At 39.3% G+C, this 25,287-nt stretch overlaps 1 protein-coding gene across 8 annotated transcripts in view; it reads left to right on the top strand.

The window, feature by feature from the left end:
• PLEKHH2 (pleckstrin homology, MyTH4 and FERM domain containing H2) overlaps positions 1–25,287 on the top strand; it is a 127,397-nt gene that overhangs the window by 2,816 nt on the left and 99,294 nt on the right. For 7 of the 8 annotated variants that reach the window (XR_004521822.2, XR_004521821.2, XR_012325716.1 and 4 more), the window contains exons 1-2: positions 17,697–17,798; positions 24,543–24,672. Coding sequence is in view for 4 of the 8 variants with exons in the window: in XM_033838637.2 (XP_033694528.1) it covers positions 24,550–24,672 (123 nt within the window). In the remaining 4 variants the exon portion in view is untranslated. Of the gene's footprint in view, positions 1–10,458; positions 10,526–17,696; positions 17,799–24,542; positions 24,673–25,287 lie in introns of those variants that run through there. The other variant, XM_073791397.1, reaches the window with a different exon arrangement.

Below are 25,287 nucleotides of genomic sequence, written 5' to 3'. Positions count from 1 at the left end.
CTATCATTGTCCCAATTCAAGACACTGCTAACAACCTCCTTACCCTGGCACCATTGACATTTTGGACCAAATAATTTCTTGTGAAGCTGTCCTGTGCATTGTAGGATGTTTAGAAGCATCCCTGGTCACTACCCACTAGATGTCAGTAGCACACCTTTGTCGTGAGAAAAATGTCTCCGGACTAGTACTGTGTTGGGCCATGTTGGAGCCTGAGGCAAAAGGAAAAATCTGTGCCCTATATACAGTTATCAAAATGTCCTATCATATTTTGAACCACGTGGAACAAGTTAATGAAAGTCCTACAACAGCAAGAAGACTGAATTTCTTCTATGCTAATGTAAAATTTGAAGGAAAACAAAAAGACATCCAGAAACCATTCCAGAGAAACTTTGCAGGGCCCGGTACAAACTGAAACTACAGGGCCCCTTCTTTAAAAATTATAAAGAATTTCAAGACAGTGACAGCAGAGCAGTAAACCAATTGGGGGGCCCCTCTAAGTGTGGGGTTCTTCTGCATGTGGGGCTGTGTTCAACTGCACAAGTCTCACACCCTTGAAGCCAGGCCTGAACACCACATTACCCAGTTCACCTGCTGGGAAATGTGACAGTTATGTGGGCCCTGGGAACCCCAAGCAGATTGGAAACAACTGTTCCCATTGCACAATAACACAGGGCCCTAAAACACAACATTGTGAATTTTTGGCATTCATTTTAATTTTTTCAAAATGTTACATTAACATATTATCTTGGTTACTGAGGATTTTGGCACCCTCTTAAATTTTGCACCCGAGGTGAATTCCTTCTTAATCTGAGCCCTGCTCCAGACTTTGTCAAATGTTCCTGCTGATTTAGAGCAGTGATTCTCAAACTTTGACCTGGATCAAAATCACCTGGAGGACTTGTTGAAACACAGACTGGTGGGCCCCAATCCCAGAGTTTCTGATTCAGTAGGTCTGGAGTAGGGCCTGAGAATTTGCATTTCTTAGTCCTCAGGTAATGCTGAAGCTGCTAGTCCATGGCACACTGAGAACCACTGCTTTAGAGCCATCCTCCATGTCATGCCAGTGAGAATGATATTTCAAAAATACAAGGCACTTCTCTGCTTAAAAAGTGGTCCCCATGTCCTATAGAATACAATAGATGCTACTTGGCATGGCATATATTACTCCTATGGACCCCCTATTGTGCCCCCCGCATGATGCTCTAGTAATATGGGACTGGATAACTCTTATTAAACATCCCTTAACACTCAAATCAGCAGTCATCATCTTTAGAAACCTTTTTTAGGCCTCTATATTGAGTTAGGTGTCTTTTCTTTGTCTTCTCATTGAACACTGAGTATAGCTCTCTATTAGCATTGAACTTGGTACAAAAGTCTACCACATCAGAGAGCAGAATCCTGGAAGACTGGGATTATCTTTATTCCTCTAGTCCCTGCTATAGTCTGTTGCAAACAAGTGCTCCAATAGCATCTAAAGAACTGAGCTGGACTCACCCAAATGCCATTCTATTATAGCAGAGTAAAACAAAGAAAAAGACTATGACCTCATGTGACAGCTAGAGATTTAAGTACACAAGGGGAGCACAGCTGAGTCTCAAGAGTCTTGAGGTTTAAGAGTCTGGCAGACAGTTTTCCAAATGTCTATAAGAGTCGAATGCTTCTTTAATGGAATATTAACCCTTAATGTGTAACTGGTGACCTTTAGATCCTACTGATAGTAATATCCGTATAAGCTATGAAAGACAACAGCTAGGGAAGAAAAACTTGAAGCATTGGTTAGAACCAGTAAGAAATGCAGTCAGAAAGAAAGAGCAACAGAATAGAATGATCTAGGATAACGTGGATAGGAAAAAAAGAGCACAAGAGAAAAAATTCTTACATTCAAAGGAAAAGTATTTTTTTTCACTAAAAGGTAATTTTTATAATGTTAAAATTCTTCAATAATATCTATTACATTGAAAATATTTCAAGAAATCATTTGGCTTCATTGCTTTAAAATAAGTTTGAAGAATCATTTTATGGTTCTTTTATGATCAACACTAAACTTCAAAGTACAGAGCTACCATATGAATCAGTTTAAGTGAAGTGAAGTTTGGATAGTTGGCTCCTGAGGTCATGGAAAAATGATGGGAAAATGAAATTCACAGCACCGCAAAGGAAAGAGTGCTCTGCAATCCGCCATGGAAAATGTTAGATGTCTTTTGGGACAAAGTAAACCAAAATTCTGACTTAAAGGTATTGTCATCAAACTTAAAGAAAGGAAGCCACATGGCAGTGCTTCAAATCCAGTAATACCTCTGAGAAAAATGTATGTGTAGTATAATTCCAATATACTGACTTCCATCATACACCTTTGGTGTTTTCCGCACGTTTTTAGATACACATATTTTTGTTAGGGAAATTTGAATATAACCTACCTCATTTGAAATCATGACTGTACGTTCATGGAATAAGACTGTGGTGAATACAGAGGTCCTGCTTCAAGGAAGGACTTGCTACCCAGGCTGCTCGGAATTCAGTGACCAGACAGCTTCCAGCTGTCACTCCCATCAGGGTTTCCCTAAACCGTTTGCCATATCCAAGCTCACACCCTTCCATCTGAGTATTGATCAACTGATGGTGTTCTTAATATACTTGTGGTCACTGTGGAACAACTCTGCCTGGGGTCGTGTGTGCTGTCAAACTCTCCATGGTGTTTCCTGAGCCTTAGGGGAGCCTGCATTGCAGTTCTTGCTCCAATCCTACATCCTCCCCTTCCAGCCAGAAGTTGGTCCCTAATATCGTGCACATCAAGCCCCGTCTCAGCTTCTGCTTTCATAAAACTAATTGGAGACAAATATTAATAAACTTATGGAATAAGACACATTTGTGGTTCTTCACCCCCTTTATTACTCAAGCAAGAGCTAGAAGATAGATAGATAGATAAAATAGATAAAATCTATGTCTATATTTATATTAGTTTTTACTTTGCAGTCATTATTTTCTTGATGTAGGAAAGTCCTGGGATTTTCTAGTCATTGTCTTCTCCAAGTACTACTAGAATCAAGAAATTACATACAGAATCAGTACTAATTATTCATTCAACAAACATTTAGCGAGTGCCTACTCTCTGCCAGCCTCTTGGAGTTCCTAGTGCCTAAGGATACAAAGTATATAAGACATATTTTCTGTTCTCTAGGGAATTCCATCTAGTGTTGAAGAAAAATATTGGTAAGGGCTAGAACCGAGGAAACATTGATTATAGGGATGGGACAAAGAAGCAAGTGACTGCATCAGCTTTTGTGAGGCAGGAGAAGCCACATAGCAAAAGGTTTTTCAGGATGTAAAGGTGATTAAGCTATAAACAGGGTGGCATTCCAGCCTTTCCCAGCACAGGGAACAACATGATGTAAGACATGACACAAATCGGTGCCTCTGGGGAGGGTAAATCTTTAATCTGACAACAGCCTCTCTCACTGTTCAACCTTTCTGGAGACCAATCTCTGTGTGAAACACTCTTGACTCTACTAATATTTCACTTGGAGTAACTCCTTGTCCTTCACGTCTTTGTTAGGATATTACTTCCACCAGGAATTCTTCCTTGATTCCCTTAAAGTTGGCTAGATGAGTCTGCTGTACAGTTCAGTGTCTAGTACTTCCACTATTGCAGCATTTATTACACCGTGCTCTAATTGTCAATTTACTTGTCAGTTTGCCTCTGAGTGGACCATAACCTCCTTGAAGGCTATCACTCGAGGTTAGTCACCTCGAAGTCTAGTCATTGTTCATCACCAGATCTCAACATACTGCCTGAAAGATAAAAGGTATTGTTTGTTTGATGAATAAATGAGAGAAGCTAAGTGCAATGGACTTAGGAAGGCGTACTTTCTTTATTGAATAAACACTTATTGAATAAACACTTTATTGAATAAACACTTGTGCCCATCAAGTGCCTACATCTCTAGGCACTGAAAATAACAAGAATGAAAAGAACAAAGAACCTCATGGAGCTTACATTCTAGTGGGGGAAGACAGACAGTAGACAAACTGCTATAAATATAAAGCAGGATGGGGAAGGAGAAGTTTGTTATTTCATATAGGGTGGTCAGGGAAGACCTCATTCTTAAGGTTATATTTGAGAAAAGTCCCAAGGAAATGAGGGAATGAACTATAAATATTTGGCAAATAAGATATGCATTGGAAACGTCATCAGCAATACTTCTTAAAATTACCCCATGAATGTTGGTTCTACATCATGGCTAATTTCTCTCAGCTATTTTGGGTAATGTCATGAAGGATTTTTGTTAAATTCTGACTTTTATTGTGGCTATCTCTTTAGGTACTAGCAAAACATCTCAAGGTTCTTTATTTCACAGTGCATTTTGCAAGGATTCCTGTAATGGTCAGGAAACTTCTTTGTTTCTAAAGCCTTTTAAAATCATAGACTAACCCAAACAATACCCACTATTAGTACAAATGTTTTATCTTTTGTTACCTGGCACTGGGCAAGAGCAATTAATATGGCCATTGGAACTGATTTAATTTCCGTGAGAAGCTTACATTTCAAGGGAAAATTCAAGACTGTGCTAAACTAGCCTGCTTGGCAATTTTTAGTTTTTCTTTTCAAGGATGAGCCACCACAATTAAATCAGGGGTACTCAAGAGAGTCTCTGTAAGGTCCATAAGGGATGTGGAGAGTTCCCGATAGGGGTTAAGTAATCACAGGGTTCTCCTTTTTTCAGGTAAAGGAAGGAAGTGGCTGTGTTTGTGTTGTAGTGATATGGGAGGAGAAATACAACAATATTTTATAAAGATTAGGTGACCAGCTGAAAAGGGATGAGCATTTTCTATCAATAGCAGAGTCTATATAGCACAGGAACCATCAAGGTTAGTGAAAACCGTAAAATTAATTAAAGTTTTCACACATTTTACTATTGCCGTCATACTTTTGGACAAGGTAGCTATGTTTTGGCTACTCAGTGAAATGCTGAAATGAGCAATAGGCCTCTAAGATTACCATGTATTTGCATTAATACCACTAGTATTTATTCAGATTCTGTATGAACAAAAATGGAAATAGGAATTGTGGATCTAGAATCCTGGAAGACACATTTTTGCGATACGCGGGCCTCGCACTGTTGTGGCCTCTCCCGTTGCGGAGCACCGTCTCCAGTCGCGCAAGCTCAGCGGCCATGGCTCACGGGCCTAGCCGCTCCGCGGCATGTGGGATCTTCCCGGACCGGGGCACGAACCCATATCCCTTGCATCGGCAGGCGGACTCTCAACCACTGCGCCACCAGGGAAGCCCTGGAAGACACATTTTGATAGGCAGTTATTGTACCAGTCTTTGTCCTTGTACGTGAGCATGTCATTTTTTTCCTTAAACTTGAAAAGTATCCAATCATAGAAAGTATTTTTATTTAAGAAATATATTTTACTTAAGTATAATTTGCAGTAGAAGATAAACTCTCTTTTTATTGTCAGTTTTTTTTAAATTCTAAGTTTGTTAAACAAAAGAACTCATACAGGTTTTTTTTTTTTTAATTAAGTAATTTATTTATGGCTGCGTTGGGTCTTTGTTGCTGTGCACGGGCTTTCTCTAGTTGCCGTGAGTGGGGGCTACTCTTTGTTGCGGTGCGCGGGCTTATTGTGGTGGCTTCTCTTTGTTACAGAGCACAGGCTCTAGGCACACGGGCTGTAGTAGTTGTGGCATGCAGGCTCAATAACTGTGGATTGCAGGCCACATGATCTTCCCAGACCATGATCTTCCCGGACCAGGGCTCGAACCCGTGTCCCCTGCATTGGCAGGCGGATTCTTAACCACTGTGCCACCAGGGAAGTCCCCAGGTTTTTAATTAACTAAAATTTGGAGAATTTTAGACAAACCTAATCATTCCTATTTTCCTTTCTTTTACTGAGGGATAGAGCAAATCTTTGTGCTACCTACGAGTCATTTTAGGTAATTGAAAGATAGCTCAGGCGTAAAAGGCATTTTAACAGTTCTATTATTCTGAATTTGAGGCCTGAATTTAGGAAAGGCAACATCGAGAGTGATTAAAGAGGCAGATTCATAAATATCTAAAGACAAAACAACTTGCAGCGAAGTTCTAAAAACATAGCAATAAACAACAATGGTTGATAGGAATTCAACTTTTTTTCAAAAGTAAAGACTCTTGAAAAATGATTTAAAACTGTGTCAAGAAGTACCAAAAGTTAGCAAAATAATTTTCTGATCTCCACTGATCTGTACATAAAATAACATTAATTTTATAGAAAAAAGATCCAAATTCTATTTTTACTCCCTATGTGTATTATTCATGTAACAATTTGCAGTAAAGGACTTATTTTTTCTTTTTAAGATTTTTTTTTTAATGTGGACCATTGTTAAAGTCTTTATTGAATTTGTTACAATATTGCTTCTGCTTTTTTATGTTTTGGTTTTTATTTTGGTCCCAAGGCATGTGGGATCTTAGCTCCCCAACCAGGGATTGAACCTGCACCTCCTGCATTGGAAGGTGAAGTCTTAACCACTGGACCACCAGGGAAGTACCTAAAGGACTTATTGAGATGCATTAATATGTACTCAATCCCACATACTTAAACAGATATATAAATATTAAAATAGATCTTAATTTGAAGTCTTTATAGTTTTAAAATATAACTTAGTAGTAGAGTAGATAAAACAATTTATATAGCATAGTAAATTTGCCATCTGAACAAACTATAACTTTCTTAATAAAAAACAAAAAATCATATGTATTATCATTGTATATATATTTGTATTTAAAAATATTTTTGTATGTAGTGTAATTAAACAATTATATTAATTGCCATATTTAACCAAGGTAACCAACTTTACTTTCCTCAGACACAAAAGAAAACTAGAAAATTGAAAAACAAAATCTGTTTTTATCCTTTAGCATTTATTTCATATAATTCTAACAAATCTGAGGAGGCAAAAATAACTAAGTTGTGGGTGTGTGAGTAATATCATTTAAATGTATTTGCAAATTTTGTTTATCTATTGTCAATTTAAGTAATAAGGTAACTTAAAATTTTGTTTAGTGACCAATTTTTGTGTTTCTTTTTTTTAGGAACTGTCTCTGCATCCAAAGATTTTTTATTAATTAACTTAGTCATTTGTCTAAGGTTTTAAAGTTAAAGATCTGGAAATCATAATTTAGCTAACACATTAAATCCTTATGATTTGTAACACTGTACAAACTTCATAAAACTAAACCCTTTGAACAGACATTGATCATCATTCCAATTAGCTGAATACGATTTTACATGTATAATTTTTTACTTAAAACAAGTTATGGAAACAGTGGCAATTTATTTAATTCATAAAACCAACGTGGGAAATTTAAGATGTTTGAATCACAAGAAATGTGATTAAATGGTCTTAACTGACTTTATTTTTATAGGGTAAACTAATTTTTAAAGACTCAATCACAACAAAAATTCTTCTTTTAACTTAAAGTTGAAGGCTTTTCTTCCTATAGTATAGATGTTATGCAGGCTAATATGTAAATATACTCTTTAGTGTCAATAAAAAGAAACATGGTTTAATAACTTTTTTTTTCTTTTAGATCTTTTTGACCGCTTACCTGGACTATACTCCTAGAGTGAGCACATAACAACTGATGCGTCTTTTAAATTAATTCATCTTTAAAGTTTCCCAAGAGAAGGAAAAAGAGAGGAAAAGAAACAGAAAAAATGTGAGGGAGCTGTCATCAGATAAATACAAAAAACATTTTTTAAAAAAGCTAATTATGTTCCCTCAGTAAGGAGGGGAAGAAAGGTTAGATACAGAAAAATAAATGTGATGTATATACACATACAAGACAGTGATGTGCAGTTGGTTTTGACAGAACTTGAATCCTTGAAAATTTCTATCCAGCTATAAATGAGAACATCAGATATCATTAATCTGTAAGTTACAAAAAAAGGGGGGGATATTTCTCAAGCTAGACAAACTTTTCTCTTTTAGACAAACAAGACAATCTTCTTAAGAAAGTTTCTTCTTTTTTTTTTTGTTCTGAGGCACTTCTCAAATGAACAACCTTGTTCACGTCAAAAGTTCCCTTGATTGGCCACCGCATTCCAAACTGTCCCTCGTGAAACTGTGCCAGTTAGAAAGTCAAGTGTACAAGTTTGTATATAAAGAGAAAACAGGAAGGCAGCAGGTGTTTAGTCTGGAAGAGGTGCAGTTTTATACTGAGAAAAGCCCCAAGAATGGAATGCTCCGTAAGGACGGTGCTTGGCTAACTGTCTCCGGAGCTTGGCCAAAGGCCAACTGTAGCTAATCCAGAGCTGAACAGAGTCTCCTGATTCACTGCAGGTGAAATTAAACACAGCAGTTCTCAGGGAAACAAAGACAAGACTGAGGAAGAAGTCCTGATAAGGTCTGTAAAGGTGACCCATGGAAAAGTTCATTTAAACTTTTTAAGCTTGTCTGTGGAGAACTTTGAATTCCTTAGCCCTCGAGGCTTGCTCAGGACGAGCTTATAGATTTCTTCTCCCTACAAATATGAAATTGTTCTTTTAAAAAGCTAATTCTGTTCTCTCTGCGAGGGAAGAAAGTTTAGATCCTCTCCCTGTAGAGTTTTCCTTTTACAAACAACATTCAAAATGCTTGTCAAGCAGAAGCAGGTGTTGGCTAGAAAATAATTTTGCCAAAGAGCAACACAAAACTGGTTAGGTTTTTTAAAAAAATCTTAAGGGGTCTTATTCCTATGAAAACAAAATAAAGCCAACACTGAAGGGCTTCAGTGAAATACTGAAGCTCAATTTAGTATGTGCAGGTAGAGACACAGGGCTCTCAGATACACTCAGGATTACTGGGTTGAGGGTCCTGTGCGTGGTGCTGAGGGCTTCCTTGGTGGAACATCTACTTAAGTCAACTCCTTACAGCCAGAGACCACCAGGAACACACTTGTAGTTAAACAAGTTGGGTTTATTGCAGCTAAGATGGACACATACTATGGGGAACCATGATGTTTCAGCAAGTGGGTGTAAAGAGGTAAAAGTAAGTGGGTATAAAACAAATGAGGCAAAATATATAAGTAAAATGATAATAGGTAAAGTCCATATGAGTTTTCTCTGTACTGTTTTTATTCCTGCAACTCTTCTTTATGTCTGGAATTATTTCTAAAGTAAAAACTTAAAGAAAATAATAAATCTACTTAGGCTTCAATCACGTGTGTGTATACATATATACTGAAAGCTAAATTTAACTAGATGTCAGCTAGGCCCTCTCAGTCTGTATCGATTTGACCCAGTCTCCTCTCCTTGCAGCCCAGTCCCCCACTTCACCCAATTCCATAGCTGGGGAAGAATTAAGGCACACTGAAGATTTTTGTGATTTCTCTGGAGGCTGATATCCTTATGGTCACTTTGCCTCTGGGCTCCTGTTTTTCTGTTGTGTTTCTGCCCTACGTGTCAGATGTGACATTTGGTCCCATCCTCTTACTTATGCAAAGCATTTATGAGCCTTGCAGGCATTGCAAAAGATTTGAGTCTCCTGAGAGAAGCCACATCATGCATCATAGAGCAAATAACCTAAAATCACACAGTAGACTTCCTGTTCTTAAAAAGCCTTTGGCCACACCATCCCCTGGGATTTCTCATTGCCCCTTTACCCTATGCTGTGCCAGCTCTCTGCCATTGTGCCATCTGCCTTCTTCGTCCCTCTCTTTTCTTTTCTCCCTCAGGAGCAAAACCAAGTTCCTCTCATTTTCATATTACTACTTTCCTAGACCTGACACTTTTGCCTTTGTAGGCTCCTTCCTCAGGAAAAACCCATTGAAAGTGATATTTTACCACTGTGTTGGTATGAAAATGAATGTATTAATGCTGTGTGTTAAAACATTTGTTTGACCACAAAGTTCATTTTTTCTTTGGATTTTAAAGTTAAAATATTTTCATGGGGCTTGCCTGGTGGTGCAGTGGTTGGGAGTCTGCCTGCCGATGCAGGGGACACGGGTTCGTGCCCCGGTCCGGGAAGATCCCACGTGCCGCGGAGCGGCTGGGCCCGTGAGCCATGGCCGCTGAGCCTGCGCATCCGGAGCCTGTGCTCCACAACGGGAGAGGCCACAACAGTGAGAGGCCTGTGTACCACACACAAAAAAAAATAATAAATAAATATTTTCATGGGCCATTAAAGGTATTGTGGACACTGAGCACTGTGTCTATTTTGCCTCATGGATACGTTGGCCTGAAGGAAACTAGAAAAAATAGATACTGTGTTAATGATACAAATTATAAATATTATGATATCACCAAAGTCTGATGTTGTGGTGCTCTTGATATGAAATTTATGAATGTGAATAGCAAATATATATTTTAATTTTCAGTGCTACCATACGTGTAGGTCATAGGGCAGAGACTGTCCATACCCATATGCCTAAGTGCAAACAACAAAAGAAAAAACTGATAAACTGGACTCTGTCTAAATTAATTTTTTTTTCTTCAAAGGACATCTTCCAGAAAGTGAGACGACAACCCACAGAATTGGAGAAAATATTTGCAAATCCTATATCTGGTAAGGGACTTGTATCTAGAATATAAACCTTATGATTCAATAATAAAAAGACAAATAACTCAATTGAAAAATGGGCAAAAGACTTGAATAGATAATTCTCCAAAGGAGATATACAAATGACCAAAAAGCTCATGAGAAGATGTTCAACATCATTAGTCATTAGAGAAATGCAAATCAAAAAGGCAATGAGATACTACTTTAGCCATTAGGATGGCTATAATCAAAAAGATAAATAATAACAAGGGTTGGTGATGATATAGAGAGAGTGGGACCCTCAGTCACTGCTGGTGGGAATGTAAAATTGTGCAGTCACTTTGCAAAACAGTCTGGCAGTTCCTTAAAAGGTTAAACATAAAGTTACCATATGACCCAGCAACTCCAATGCCAAGAGTTGCTGCAATTCTTCCAATAGAATTGAATACCTAAGTCCACACTAAAACTTGTACACAAATGTTCATAGCAGCATTATTCCTAATAGCCAAAAAGTAGAAACAACCCAAGTGTCCATCACCAGGTGAATGGATAAACAAAAGGTAATGTATCCAACTCAATGGAATAGTATTTATCCATAAAAAGGAATGAATTGCTGATACATTCTATAACATAGGTAAATCTTAAAAACATTATGGTAAGTGAAAAAGGCCAGTCACAAAAGATAACATATTGTATTGTTCCATTTATATGAAATGCCCAGAATAGGCAAATCTATAGGAGCAGAGAGTGGATTAGTAGTTGCCTAGGTCTGGTGTGGAGGAGGGATTGGAAGGTGATGGCTAAAGTATATTGAGGCTCTTTTTGGATTGATGAAAATGTTCTAGAATTGATTATGGTGATGGTTACACAAATCTGTGAATATACCTGAAACCACTGAATTGTACACTTTCGATAGGTAAATTGTACAGTATGTGAATTGTATCTCAATAAAACTGTTATTAAAAAGTCTTCCAGGGACTTCCCTGGTGGTCCAGTGGTAAAGAGTCCGCCTTACAATGCAGGGGACATGGGTTCCATCCCTGGTCAGGTAACTAAGATCCCACATGCCGCAGGGCAACTAAGTCCACGTGGCACAACTACTGAGCTCGCGCCTCAACTAGAGAACGCACGTGCTGCAAACTACAGAGCCCACACACTCTGGAACCCTCACGCCACAACTACAGAGCCCACATGCCCTGGAGCCTGCTCGCCACAACTAGAGAAGAGAAACCCACACGCCACAACTAAAGAGAAGCCCACGCACCGCAACGAAAGATCTTGCATGTCTCAATGAAGATCCCTTTTGCCACAACTAAGACCTGATGCAGCCAAAAATAAATTAAACAAATAAAAATTTTAAAAACAGGGCTTCCCTGGTGGCGCAGTGGTTGAGAGTCCGCCTGCCGATGCAGAGGACACGGGTTCGTGCCCCAGTCCGGGAAGATCCCACATGCTGCGGAGCGGCTGGGCCCATGAGCCATGGCCGCTGAGCCTGCGCGTCCGGAACCTGTGTTCCGCAACGGGAGAGGCCACAACAGTGAGAGGCCTGCGTACCGCAAAAAAAAAAAATTTTTTAAATAAAAATAAAAAAGTCTTCCAAAAGGTTATTATATTAGGGAAACATGAAAATATTGAAACAGTTATGTTGTTTTTTATACTAGTGAAAAATTGGAAATAAGCTAATTGTATAATAATAAGAGAATGGTTAAATAAATTGGGGTAAAATCTTATGGTAGAGTATTAACCAGTCCTTAAAAATGTTTTCAAATAATACATAATGACAAAGAAAATGCTCACAAAAGAATAGATATATGTATATGTACAACTGAATCACTTTGCTGTATACCTGAAACTAACACAACATTTAAAATCAACTATACTCCAATATAAAATAAGAATTTTAAAAAAGATAAAATGCTCACAAAATCTTAAGCGTAAAAGATTAAAAAGTATAAATTCAGCATAATCTTATAAGGGACTATCATTATGGGAAAAGTTTGATGATGAGAGAAAAAAAGAAAAAGACTGATGATGGATGGTGGGTAATTTTAGTTTTCTTTTTTATATCTTTTTATATTTTCCAAAGAAAATTAATTTATGTTGCTTTTATAATCAGGAAACAGTATAAGACAAAAGTGACTATGGGGAACTTTTAAAAAAAAGTTTCTGTATTGATTTGCATAAGTAACAGGGTAACACAGCACTAAAGATCAAAGTCCCGGTCCACCATATGAATTCGGTTAAGTAAAGGAAAAGACTTATTGAAAACAAGAATGCAGGTAATTACTTTGATTCAATTGTTGGTTCAAAATGCTGTTGCCAAGCCATCTCACATTATTTCAGCTAGGCTCAAAGCGAACCCACCTCTTGAATTCAGTGAGACACTGCCTCTCTTCTGTTTCTACATATAGCCCTCTCTCATTTTTACACTTCCCTTGCTCCATCTGCCCACTCCTTCTCACCTCAACTCTTAGGATTTTCCTGCTATGTATCTGCTATCCTTCAAATAAATGCTCCATGCAAGCTTCCAATACCCATCAAACACATTAGGCTTGTACTTCATTCAGTGGCAATCAAATACCTGTTCAGTCACCCTGCCAGGTTTTCTGAAACATCCATACTATATTCCATAGGCAATGATTTTACAGTTATCCCAAGGCACATAATAATGTCCTTATAATGTGTCTTTAATTGTCATTGTCAGGGGATGTCGTGGTCAGTTTTGCTGTGTTTTCTGTTCCTTTACTTCTGGCTTAAGCTGTCCCTTTATACACTGTAAAAAGAGAGGGAAAAGTTTTAGTTATTAGCTGTAGTGAGGATCTGGACCAGAGTAGCTGCCTCTACCTGGTAGGTAATGAGCCCAAATACAGTAAATCCTCTGTTCACATTTAATGTTTTTTTATATGGTTTGGGTCACTGTTTTCCTGTGTGACTCTCATGTGTGGTGTCTTTTTCTTTTTTTTTTTTTAAACTTCATGGGTCCTGACCAAGTCATTGCTGACTATCCCCCTCAATCTGTTTCAATGGTCTGCTTCTCCTTTCACTTGCCTTAAAATAAGTGATCCGCAAAGCTCTGCCCTAGCTCTTTTCTTTTTCCTCTGTGCATGCTTGTTCTCTCTGTGGCCTTACCAGTGCCCATTAAACTCTCACCTCCACCAGTCTTGGCCTTGGCCTGGCCTCACCTACAACCTGCTGCCCACACCAGTCTGTGATAGAGGGGGCCCAGCTCACCTGGTGAGGCTGCCTTCATTCAGCCCCAAAGGACTGAACAGGCTGTTATGCCCTGGGCACTGGGGACACACCAGACAGGTCATCTTCCTGTCCACCCCTCTAGGAGGGCCAGGTTGTTTGTCTGTCTCCCTGGTTCTAGGGACACTTTGGTGTCCAGAGTTTTCTGGTCTCCTGAGTTGCAGGTAAACAGCTTGGGGTGCCTGGGCCTATACCCCACTTTGTACTCTAGTCAGCCAGTAAGAGCTTGATCCTACAAGTCCTATTTCTTTTTCCCAATCTTCTTCTCCTTGTCTTTGTTATATTTCCCCAAGTGCTGGGACATGTACTTTCTGAACTGGGGTTTCCAATATCTCTGTTCCAGAAGCCATATGCTCATTCTAGTGGGGCCAGTGTCTCCTTTCCCCTTGTTTCTTTTTGGATTTTATGTGCAGTTGGATTAAAGAGCCAGACTCTTCTTTCCTAGTATTTACCCAGCTCCCTTATCCCTGCTTCCTTCAACCTCTCTGCTCCTGTTCCCAGTATGCCAAGTGGCTATATGGTCAGCAATCATTCTGCAATTTACAAAAATCTCCCCTCTGTGCAGATTACCTTGAAATGTATACTCAAACCCAAGCCTTTGTCCTCAACTCAGTCTGACTAATTTCCTGCTGGCTCTCTCCTCCTGGATATTTCAAAGGCACTTCAGGTTGCACTCAGCTCATCCAAGCCAGATCTCATTCTTCTTCCCCTAAACTAATTCCTTCTTCTCCTTGCTTCTCTACTTTGGTTAGTGGGACCATCATTTCCCAGTTACTCAGAGCCTCACGTCCCTATGCTCTAATCAGATTTCAGAACTTGAAGATTCAATTTCTTGAAAGAAATTGAGGTGCAGTAGAGATGACTGTGAAGCCAGAATTCCCAGTCCTGCTACTTAATGTCTGTACAACCTTGTGACAGTTATTTTAACTGTGTACCTCGATTGCCCCTTCTGTCAGATGGGAATAACAATTGTACCTATATCGTAGGACTCTCCTTAGATTGTATATGCTAAAGCACTTGGAACAGCTCCCTATGCATTGTAAGTGCCACATGTTTGTTTACTATTTTTATCTGTTCTACCCAGAATCTAATTCCCACCATGGCCTGCATTTCAATCTCACCATGAGCACCCTACTTCAGATGTTCATTGAACTGTTCTCTTAGCCTCCTAATTGTTCCTCCCTCTGGCTATTCTCTCCAGCACACTAGATAGAGCTTCCTAAAGCACAGCTTTGGTCCCCCATTGCTTTTTTCCATCACCACCACTCCCCAGCTGCCACCACTTCTCACCGGGCTAACTGAAATACGTTGAATCCACTCTTGCTCTTTTCTAATCCACTCTCCGTAACTTGCCACATCTGATCTTATCACGTCCCTGTTTAAAAAACTTGAGTGGATTCTTAGGGCTCTTGGAATAATGTCGTCACAGCCTTGCTACTCAAAGCACATCCCTGGGACTTATGAGAAATGCAGACTCTTGGTCCCCAGCCCAGGCTTATTGAGTCTGAACATGCGTTTTAACAAGATCCCCACTGAAGTTTGAGAAGCCCTGTTTCTTCAAGGGCCCACACGGTCTGACCCTCTTTCTTCTGCAGCCTCGTCCTGCTCTACTCGTCCCCTTGCTCCGTATGCCTCACTGTGCCTCTGCCTCACTGGCCTTCATTCAGTCTTTTCAATGTCTCAGGCTCCTCCTCATTGCAGGGCCTGGCACCTGTGGCTCCCATGACTTGGGATGCTCTTCTCATTATCTCTTTGCTCTTGCCTGGCTTCACACCTGAGCTCAACTGTCAACTAAGATAAATACTACCTTAAGGTAAATACAACTAAGGTAAATACTATGCGACAAAGGTATATAGTGCCATGAACATTCATGAGGGCTGGTCAGAGATATTTTCCAACTGCCCCTACTTAATATGAAAACATAAAATCAGCATGTATTTTTTAAAGAGCAGCTCTATTGAGATATAATTCACATAACATACAATTCACTCATTTAAACTGTACCCGTCGATAGTCTCTAGTATATTCACAGAGTTGCACAATCATCACCACAAATTTTAGAATGTTTTCATTTCCCCCAAAGAAACCCCTCTCTCCTTGGCCATCACTCCTATCCTCCCCAGCCCCTCATAACCACTAATCTACTTTCTGTCTCTATAAATTTGCCTATTCTGCACATTTCATGTAAATGGGATTCCACAAAACGTGGTCTTTTATGACTGGTTTCTTTCACTTGGCATAATGTTTTCAAGGTTTATCCATGTTGTAGCATTTAAAGGTACTTTTCTTTTTATTGCTAAATAATATTCCACTGTTCATGTATTTTTCTTAGCACAACCAGAAACAGGATACCGTTCCACTGTGTTCTCCAGAGCCAAATTCAGTTTGTCATGTTTCTAGAAAAAGGTGACAGTAAGCAAATGTTGGCAGAGCCTTACAAGAGTGGCAGCCGTGTTTAGAAAGCTTCTTTCCATGAGTGACTTTATTCACTCAGCTCTCTTAGTCTATTTAGTATTCTGACTCACAAACGGAAGTGATTCTATTTTGGCATTCTTTCTCTTTCTCCTGAACTAAGCTCTTTGGTCTCTACTGACTTGCTGTGTTAAATTTTGCAAGTTATTTAAACTTTGTTTATTTAACTCCTGTGTGCTCTATAAAATAAGCCCAGTCCAGCCTGCTTGTTTGCCAAAGCTGTTTGGAGACATTTTCATATGCTATGCATCATCAGCTCCCACAGAAGGCAAAAGGAATTTGATGTGTGGGGGTAGTCTGGGATCCAGTCCAAAACTAGTGCTCATCTGGAAGAAACATGGAAGCCTGATACTCACTTGCTGGCCTTTTAGTCTTATTCGTTTATTGCCTTCCCTCTGTGGAACTTTGTAAATCTTTATCTGCTTTGTGCTTTTTCTATATAAGGTGAGATAAGCTTAAGGGGAAAGAAAAAAAGATTGTACTGAAAAAAGCCTCCTGCACTTTCTATTGGCCAACTGTGAACCAATGGGAGTAATTTGTCTGACCTAGCTTTGTGACCTGGGGAAGGATTACCCATAACATTCAGAATTCTCTCTCTTTTTTTTTAACCCTGGGATTGGCCTCTCCAGACCCCATCTTGGGATGTAAAATCCAATTATGTTAAAATTATCACTTACTTACTCATGCAATGCGCTGTGCTAGGTGCTGAGGAGGATACGAAAAGAAAGAAAACAAATCCCTGGTTTCAAAGAGCTCACAGTCTAATGGGGAGATAAGGAATGGTACACAAGGCAGAATGAGCTAAGTGCCAAGGGGAGAAAAAAACGTAAATGCTCAGGGAGCAGAAACAAGAGAAGGGATTACTGCTAGGTGGGGCGACAAGTATGGTTACAAGCAGAAGATGATTTGAGCTGTGTCTTAGAGGATAGTTAGAACTTTTAAAGGTGGGCATAGGAAATAGTAGGTAAATGTTCCAAATGGACTTCCCTGGGGTGGGGAAGTGCACAGCAACAGTCTCAGGTGTGTGAAGGGCAGCTGTAAATAATAAACCTGACAAAAGTAGGTTGGAAGCTATGAATGCTACACTAAGGGATCTGTTCTTGGTAACTTAAGCAAAAGGAAGCCAATGAAGGTCTTTGTCAGGGTGTACATCAAAACCGCACTTAAGGACAGTTAACCTGGCGAGAGGTTGAAGGATAGACTGGTAAGAGGAGACACTTCAGGCTGGGAGACCAAACAGGAGGATGCCGAGTCGAGGCAGAGGGAATGGAAAGGAGGTGAGCGCTACAACAGGCTCTGAGCTCTAAGTGTGCCAAAGGCCAGGGATAGAGACTCCTGGACAGAACTCCCTCCTGGGATAGGGACTAGGAGTAGTCAACACCCACACCCCCAGGTGACGTCAGGAGGTCGACTGAGGTCTCTGATTGGCTACAATGGCCGCCAGTCCGGGGAGGAGGCGGTACCCTGTCCCCCGCCCGCTCCGGGCTTGGTGTGAAGCGGGCGCAGGCTGAGAGCCCCAGGAAACCCGCACCAGACGCACCCAGGACAACGGGCGCTGCCCCCGGGGGCCAGCGCAGAGGTAGGCAGATGAGACTGGCCGGGAGCCGAAGGGCGACCCCAGAGACTCCGGTGCCCGGGGATCCCCGCCCCCTCTAGAGCGCGCCGTCCCGGGTGGGCGCGTCGCGCGGAGGATGGGGGCGGCGGGCTGATCCGGAGGGCCGGGACCCGGGGATGGAGCGGGCTGGCACCGGACTCAACTCCGCGCCTCCCGCCGCAGCCTCCGCACTCCACGTCGCTCCCCTTGCTGCTAGCAGGACTGGGGTCTCGTCTGGGAGCGGTGGCCGGCGGCTCCTAGCCCACTGGTCTCCCGTGACATTTTGTTTGAAAAGTCGGGGCCCGGGTTTGTGGCGCGGCGCGGGCAGTCAGGGGGGCACACGAGGCTGCTGCGCGTCCCCGCGCTGAGTGGCCCACGCAGTTAGGGATGCTGCGGCTCGGCCTCCGCTTCTTGGGAGCCCCACTGTGATCTCGGGGGCGAAACTTCTCAAAACTTTAAAGAACCATTTTCTACACCTTGAGTTGCCAGAATGTCAAAGTGCCCTTAGGTGACCTACCATGAAACTGCGCTGTCCCTCAAGTCATTCGGCCACTTTTTAAAAGATGGAACATTTCAGCCAAAATTTTTGACGTGCGAAACGCAGTGGAAAGAGAGGTTGAAACAATAACGCTGGAAAAGTCCTAGTGCTGTGCTACCTGCAGGTCACTGCTTTCTTTGTGAAAATGCCAGTCGCAAGCCTCGACCACACAGCTGTGTGTGTCCCTGAGGAGCTGTGGAGTGAGGAGCACGGGTTCTAAGCAGTGCTACTGAAGGGCAGGCTTTGCCCAAGTGGTGCTGGGTGGTGGTCGGGAGGTTGCTTAAACAAGGCAAGCCTCAGTGTGGTCAAGAAAGACATCTTCTCTGCTTTAGAAACACACACACCTCTCTCTCTCTCTGTCTGTCTCTCTGTCTCTGTCTCTGTCTCTGTCTCTGTCTCTCACCGGGCCAAGTTAAGCTGTTCCTTAAGAGGAGAGAATTAAAGAGTATGAGTGGCTACCTTGGGCTTCATCAGGGGAAGCCTAAGTAGATGAACTCTTTCTATTCTTTTTCTTTCCCTTTAGGGATTTGGAAGAGAAACAGGAAGTCAAAGATTCAGAGAAAAGAGCATTCATTCCACAATCGTGTCAGTAAATGTTTCCCAAAGTCATTGGGGTATTTGGGAAACCAAGACTTTTTCCTGTCGGCTGCAGTAAAATTAGATTACTTTCAAATTCAAAATGTAGAAATGCTGTTTATTTAGCAAGTGGTATAGCTCCCAAAGCTATATCATTAGGCTCTATAAAATCAGTGGTAATGGAAAAGGATGGTGGATATTGTTAAAAATTAGAAGCTTTACTCAAGATGATGCATTAACACAGCAGTTACTTTATATTAACTGAAATTACAGAATGAAATGAGGAAATCAGGTGTCTAGACCTCAGGATAGACCATTAGCTAACCAATCTGTAGTTTTGAATTTTTAAAATTATGACTCTAGTAACTGGGAATGCAGACATGAAATGCCAATAATGTTCTTAAGGTTTTGCTACTTCACTGTAAAAATATGTAATTAGTATAACTATAGAAATGAATAGGTGTGTTTAACAGAATTTATTTGATGTGTCATTTTCATAGCACAGTACTCTTGGTAAAATATATGTCTGATACTTGTCATATTTGAGATTAACAATTAACTCTAAATTGTTCGAGTTAATGGTGGAATTCTCAGCAGGGATAACCACAAACAATAGATTATTAATATACATCCACTTAAACTGTTACTTTTTCTTCACTCATTTGTAAATATATGCTCTTTATAATTAAGGTATAATTCACAAATGAAAGTTACCTTTTTAAAGTGTACAGTGCAGTGGGTTTTGATATAATCACAAGATTGTGCAACCAACAGCACTAATTCTAGAATATTTTCATCACTTAAGAAAGAAACCCCAAACCCATTAGTAGTTGATCACCATTGCCCTCTCTTCACAGTTGTTGGCAACCACTAAGCTACTTTCTGTCTCTTGGGATTTGCCTGTTTTATATAAATGGAATCATACAGTATGTTGCCTTTTGTGTCTGGCTTCTTTCACTAGGCACTTAGGGTAATGTTTTCAAGGTTCATCCATTGTTGTAGCATGTATTAGTGCTTTATTCCTTTTTTTGTGGCTGAATAAGATTCCATTGTGTGGATATACCACATTTTGTTTATCCATTCATCTGATGATGGACACTTGGTTTGTTTCCACTTTTTGGCTGTTTGAATAATAATGCTGTTAACATTTGTGTACAAGTTTTGGTGTGGACTTAGGTATGCAGTTCTCTTGGGTATATACTTAACATTGGAGTTGCTGGGTCATATGGTAACTTTATGTTAAAACTTTTGAGGAGCTGTTAAACTACTTTCCAAAGCAGCTGTACTATTTTTACATTCTCAACAGCAGTGCATAAGAGTTCAGATTTCTCTGCATCCTCACCAACGCTTGTTATTACATGTCTTTTTTATTATAACCATCCTATTTAGTATGCAGTGGGAAGTCATTGTGGTTTTGATTTTCATTTTCCCTTATAGCTAATGATGTTGAGCATTTTTTCTTGTGCTTATTGTCCATTTGTATATCTTCTTTAAAGAAATATCTCTTTAGATCCTTTGCCTACTTTTTTTTTTTTGCGGTACGCGGGCCTCTCACTGTTGTGGCCTCTCCCGTTGCGGAGCACAGGCTCCGGTCGCACAGGCCCAGCGGTCATGGCTCACGGGCCCAGCCGCTCCGCGGCATGTGGGATCTTCCCAGACCGGGGCACGAACCTGCGTCCCCTGCATCGGCTGGCAGACTCTCAACCACTGCACCACCAGGGAAGCCCTCCTTTGCCTACTTTTTAACTGGATTTTTTATTGATGAGTTGTAAGAGTCCTTTATATAATCTGGATACATGTCCCTTATCAGATAATGTGATTGGTTAATATTTCTTCCCATACTGTGTGTTATCTTTTCACTTTCTTGATTGTGTCCTTTGAAGCACAAAAGTTTTTCTTTTTAGGTTAAATTTACCTATTTTTTCTTTGATTACTTATGCTTTAGATGTCATATCTAAGAAACTATTGTCTATTCAAGGTCACAAAGACTTATGCCGATTTAATCTACTATGAGTTTAGAGCTTAGGCTCTTACGTCTAGGTCTTTGATCCATTTGGGGTTAATTTTTGTGTATGGTATGCAGCCAGGGTCCAAATTCATTCTTTTGCGTGTGGATATCTAGTTGTCTAGCACCATTTATTTAAAAAAAACTATTCATTTCACCTTGTCAAAAATCAGTTCTCTCTAAATGTGAGGTTTTATTTATGTACTTTTTTTAATGGATTGAATAGCTCCCCCACCCGCCACCAAAAAGGATGTATTGCAGTCCTAACCCCTAGTATCTCAAAATATGATCTTATTTGGAAGTAGGGTTGTTACAGATATTTTTAATTGAAATATAGTTGATGTACAATGTTATGTTAATTTCAGGTATACTACATAATGATTTAATGTTTGCATACATTATGAAATGATCACCACGATAAGTCTAGTGACCATCTGTCCCCGTACAAAATTAGTACATTGACCATATTCCTTATACTGTATATTACATCCCTGTGACTTATTTATTATATAAGAGGTTTGTACCACTGGATCCCCTTCACCTATTTTGCCCCCCATCCTTATTTCTTATTTCCTTATTTCTGTACTCGTAATTTTATTCCACTGATCTATATATATGTCTATCTTTATGCCAGTACCACACAGTCTTGACTACTGTACCTTCGTAGTAATTTTTGAAATTGAGTGTGTGAGTCATAAAACTTTTTAAGATTGTTTTGGCTATGCTGGGTTCCCTGAATTTCCATATGAATTATTGGATCAGCTTGTCTGTTTCTGCAAAAAAATGCAGTTGGAATTTTGATAGGGATTGTATTAAATGTGTATATCCATTTGCAAGTGTTGCCATCCTCACAGTATTAAGTCTTTTAATCCATGAATGTGCGATGTCTTCCATTTATTTAGGTCTTCTTTAATTTCCTTCAATGATGTTTTGTAATTATTTTTTTTTCATCTTGATCAATGATGTTTTGTAGTTTTCAGAGTACAAATCTTATACTTCTTTTGTTAAATTTACTCCTAAGTATTTAATTCTTTTTGATGCTATTGTAAATGGAATATATTCTTGATTTCATTTCTGGAGTTTCCTTGCAAGTATAAAGTAAAACAATTGATTTTTGTATATTGATCTGGTTTCCTGAAACTTTGCTGAACTCAAATAGTTCTAATAGTTTTTTTTAATGGATTCCTTAGAATTTCCTATGAATAAGACCATGACATCTTAAAATAGAAATAGTTTTAGTTTTTCCTTTCCAATCTGTGCGCTTTCTATTTTATTTTCTGGCACTGGCCAGACCCTCCAGTATGACATTGAATAGAAGTGGCGAGAGCAGACATCCTTATGTTGTTTCTGATCTTAGGCGGATCAGTCATTTACCATTAAGTGTGATATAAACTGTGGGCTTTCATGGATGCTCTTTATCAGGCTGAGGAAGTTCATTCCTATTGCTAGTTTGTTGAATGTTTTTATCATAAAAGGGTGTTAGATTTTGTTGAATGTTTTTTTCTGCGTCTGTTGAAATGATCATATGGTTTTTGTTTTTTATTCTGTTCATATGGTTCATTACATTGATTTTCATTTGTTGAAAAATATGTTTGTTATTTTTAAAACTGTAGAAATTTTACAGTAGAACATAAACAGGTTATTTTAAATGTAGTGCAAAAATTAACCAACATGAAATAGACTCTTCTTGTTGCTTAAGATAGAGGAGTGTCCCTATATTTCTGTGCAGTGATATGAATGGTTCAAGACTTAAGGATGTCCATTTCAGGACTGCTTTTTATTTTTAATATTTCATCTGTATTTTATTCCTTGTCCACTCTAAAGCTAATGAGGAAAGAAATGAAATAGCAGTAGAATTGAGAAAAAGTTTGTGACTGACAAACTACCTTATTTACTTCTAAATCATTAATAGAAAATGCTGATGTGAGGTAATGAAAAAAAGGTCATTAACAAGGCTAATATCCTTAGGAAAAACTCATAAAACAGTGGAGTGGGGCTTCTGTGAAAACGAAGAAATGAAGAGAACAATTTTTAGCTCTACAATAAGTTTCCCTTAAATTATGGCTAGAATTTAGGAGCATCTGGAGGCTTTGAGATGGTTGGGGAACTCTTAATAAAGTTGTAGCCTTTGTAGAATAACTTTGCTTATATTTATTTCTAAATTATTGAGTGATAATGTAAGTATTAATGTGAAAGCTGATCTAAGCACAAATCAATATTTATGCTAGGAAAATAATCTTTTGCAGATTTAAAAAACTGGTATAGATTTAAGAAGGGGTTATATTACACTAAATATTGGGAAAATAAACTTGCTTAATTTGTGAGGGAGACATGTTTTTGTAAAACAGAAGAACAGAATAATACGCTTCTACTGCAGTTCTATCCTGGGGTTCTGAGAGTTTGCTGTCACATATATGCTATGATTAGGACTTGGCTTCTCCTGAAGAGCCATTTCTAATGCAGATTTTGTCAGTTCATAGCAAGGGCAATTCAGAAATACATTATCAAGCCATTTATGAAAATGGTCTGATGAAACATTAACAGACATTTAAAACTACTTTTATGAATCCCAGAGCTAAAAATAATTGTGCTTCCAAAGTCAAGCAATAGTTTTTTGCACTTTAGAATTTCAAAACCAGTTCCCCTGCCTCTTGGCTTCCCCTTAACCGTGCTTCTCCTTAGGATTAACCTCCTCCAAAAGGAAGGTTAGCATCTTGGAAAACACTGATCCAGATTTACTTAATGTAGGTGATTCTAAATTTCATGTTTATATGTTTTCTCTTCTTACACCAAATAAAAATTATCTAAACTCGTCTAGGGTCATAATACTTTGCCCAGTTAAATACGCCAAAGGATTTTTGGTTTGAAAGACAGCCTTAGGGAAGAGATATGGGGACATATGTATATGTATAACTGATTCACTTTGTTATAAAGCAGAAACTAACACACCATTGTAAAGCAATTGTACTCCAATAAAGATGAAAAAAAAAAAAAAAGAAAGACAGCCTGGACCTGGACAAATATAGGGTGGTGGTAAGTAATAATTATAAGTCTAAGCCGTAATTGTAGCACTGATATGAAGTTTCTTTAGGTTATTCTATGATGCTACCAATTGAATCAAAACTGTAATAATTCTATAAGTTTAAGAACATGGTAAAATTATGAACCGACAGATGTAAAAAATCTTACCTCAGCTGTTGGGCAGAGCTAAAATAATGACAGTACTCTGTTTGTGTGGTGCTGTTATATTGTCCAAGGTATTGTTAAGAACAGCAGTATTTAATTTGTTCCTTACAACCTACCCATGAGACGAATGGTTTGTTATTGCCACATTCCCCCTTTTTTCTAGATTGGATAAGCTGAGACACGGAAAGTTTAATTAAGTTAAACAGAAAGTTTATGTAACCCAGTTGGGCCTCCAACCCTGGCCTCTTGTCTCCCCTAAGTTCTTTCCATGAGCTATCACCAGTTCTGGAATTTATCTTAGAATTCAAAACTTACGTCTAGATATCGTTAGATGGTGACTAGAATATGTGTGTTCAATGATTTAATGAATTATCCTGAATGCTAACTGATATTATGCCATTTGAATGCTTTCTTTCCTTCCTAGAATAAATATGGCAGAGCTTTCTGAGACAGAAGGACCAGTAGATTGGAAAGAACGATGTGTAGCCCTGGAGTCCCAGCTCATGAAATTTAGAGTTCAAGCGAGCAAGATACGAGAGCTCTTAGCAGAGAAGGTAAGCTTTTCTCCCTCACCTTTGTTAGTAAACGTCAGCTATTTGGGGCCCATTTCATTTATATTAAATAATCTCAGTACTTTAGGCTAGGGAAAGCATTTTAAAAATAATGAATATAATTTAACGTTTTGTCAGGAATCTGAAGCTATATTTGACATATTCTTTTGCCAGTTTTATTTTATTTTTTTAGATCTTTATTGAAGTATAATTGCTTCACAATACTGTTAGTTTCTGTTGTACACCAAAGTGAATCAGCCATGTACATACATATGACCCATATCCCCTCCCTCTTGAGCCTCCCTCCCATCCTCCCTATGCCACCCCTCTAGGTCATCACAGAGCACCAAGCTGATCTCCCTGTGCTATGCTGCTGCTTCCCACTAGCTATCTATTTTACATTTGGTAGTGTATATATGTTGATGCAACTCTCACTTGGCCCCAGCTTCCGCCTCCCACCCTGTGTCCTCAAGCCCATTCTCTATGTCTGCATCTTTATTGCTGCCCTGCAACTAGGTTCATCAGTACCTTTTTTTTTTTTTTTAGGATTCCATATATATATGTTAGCATATGGTATTTGTTTTTCTCTTTCTGACTTACTTCACTCTGTATGACAGA

Source organism: Tursiops truncatus, chromosome 14, assembly GCF_011762595.2.
Source record: "Tursiops truncatus isolate mTurTru1 chromosome 14, mTurTru1.mat.Y, whole genome shotgun sequence".
Lineage (NCBI taxonomy): Eukaryota > Metazoa > Chordata > Mammalia > Artiodactyla > Delphinidae > Tursiops > Tursiops truncatus.
This window is presented reverse-complemented; position numbering and strand designations above follow the sequence as displayed.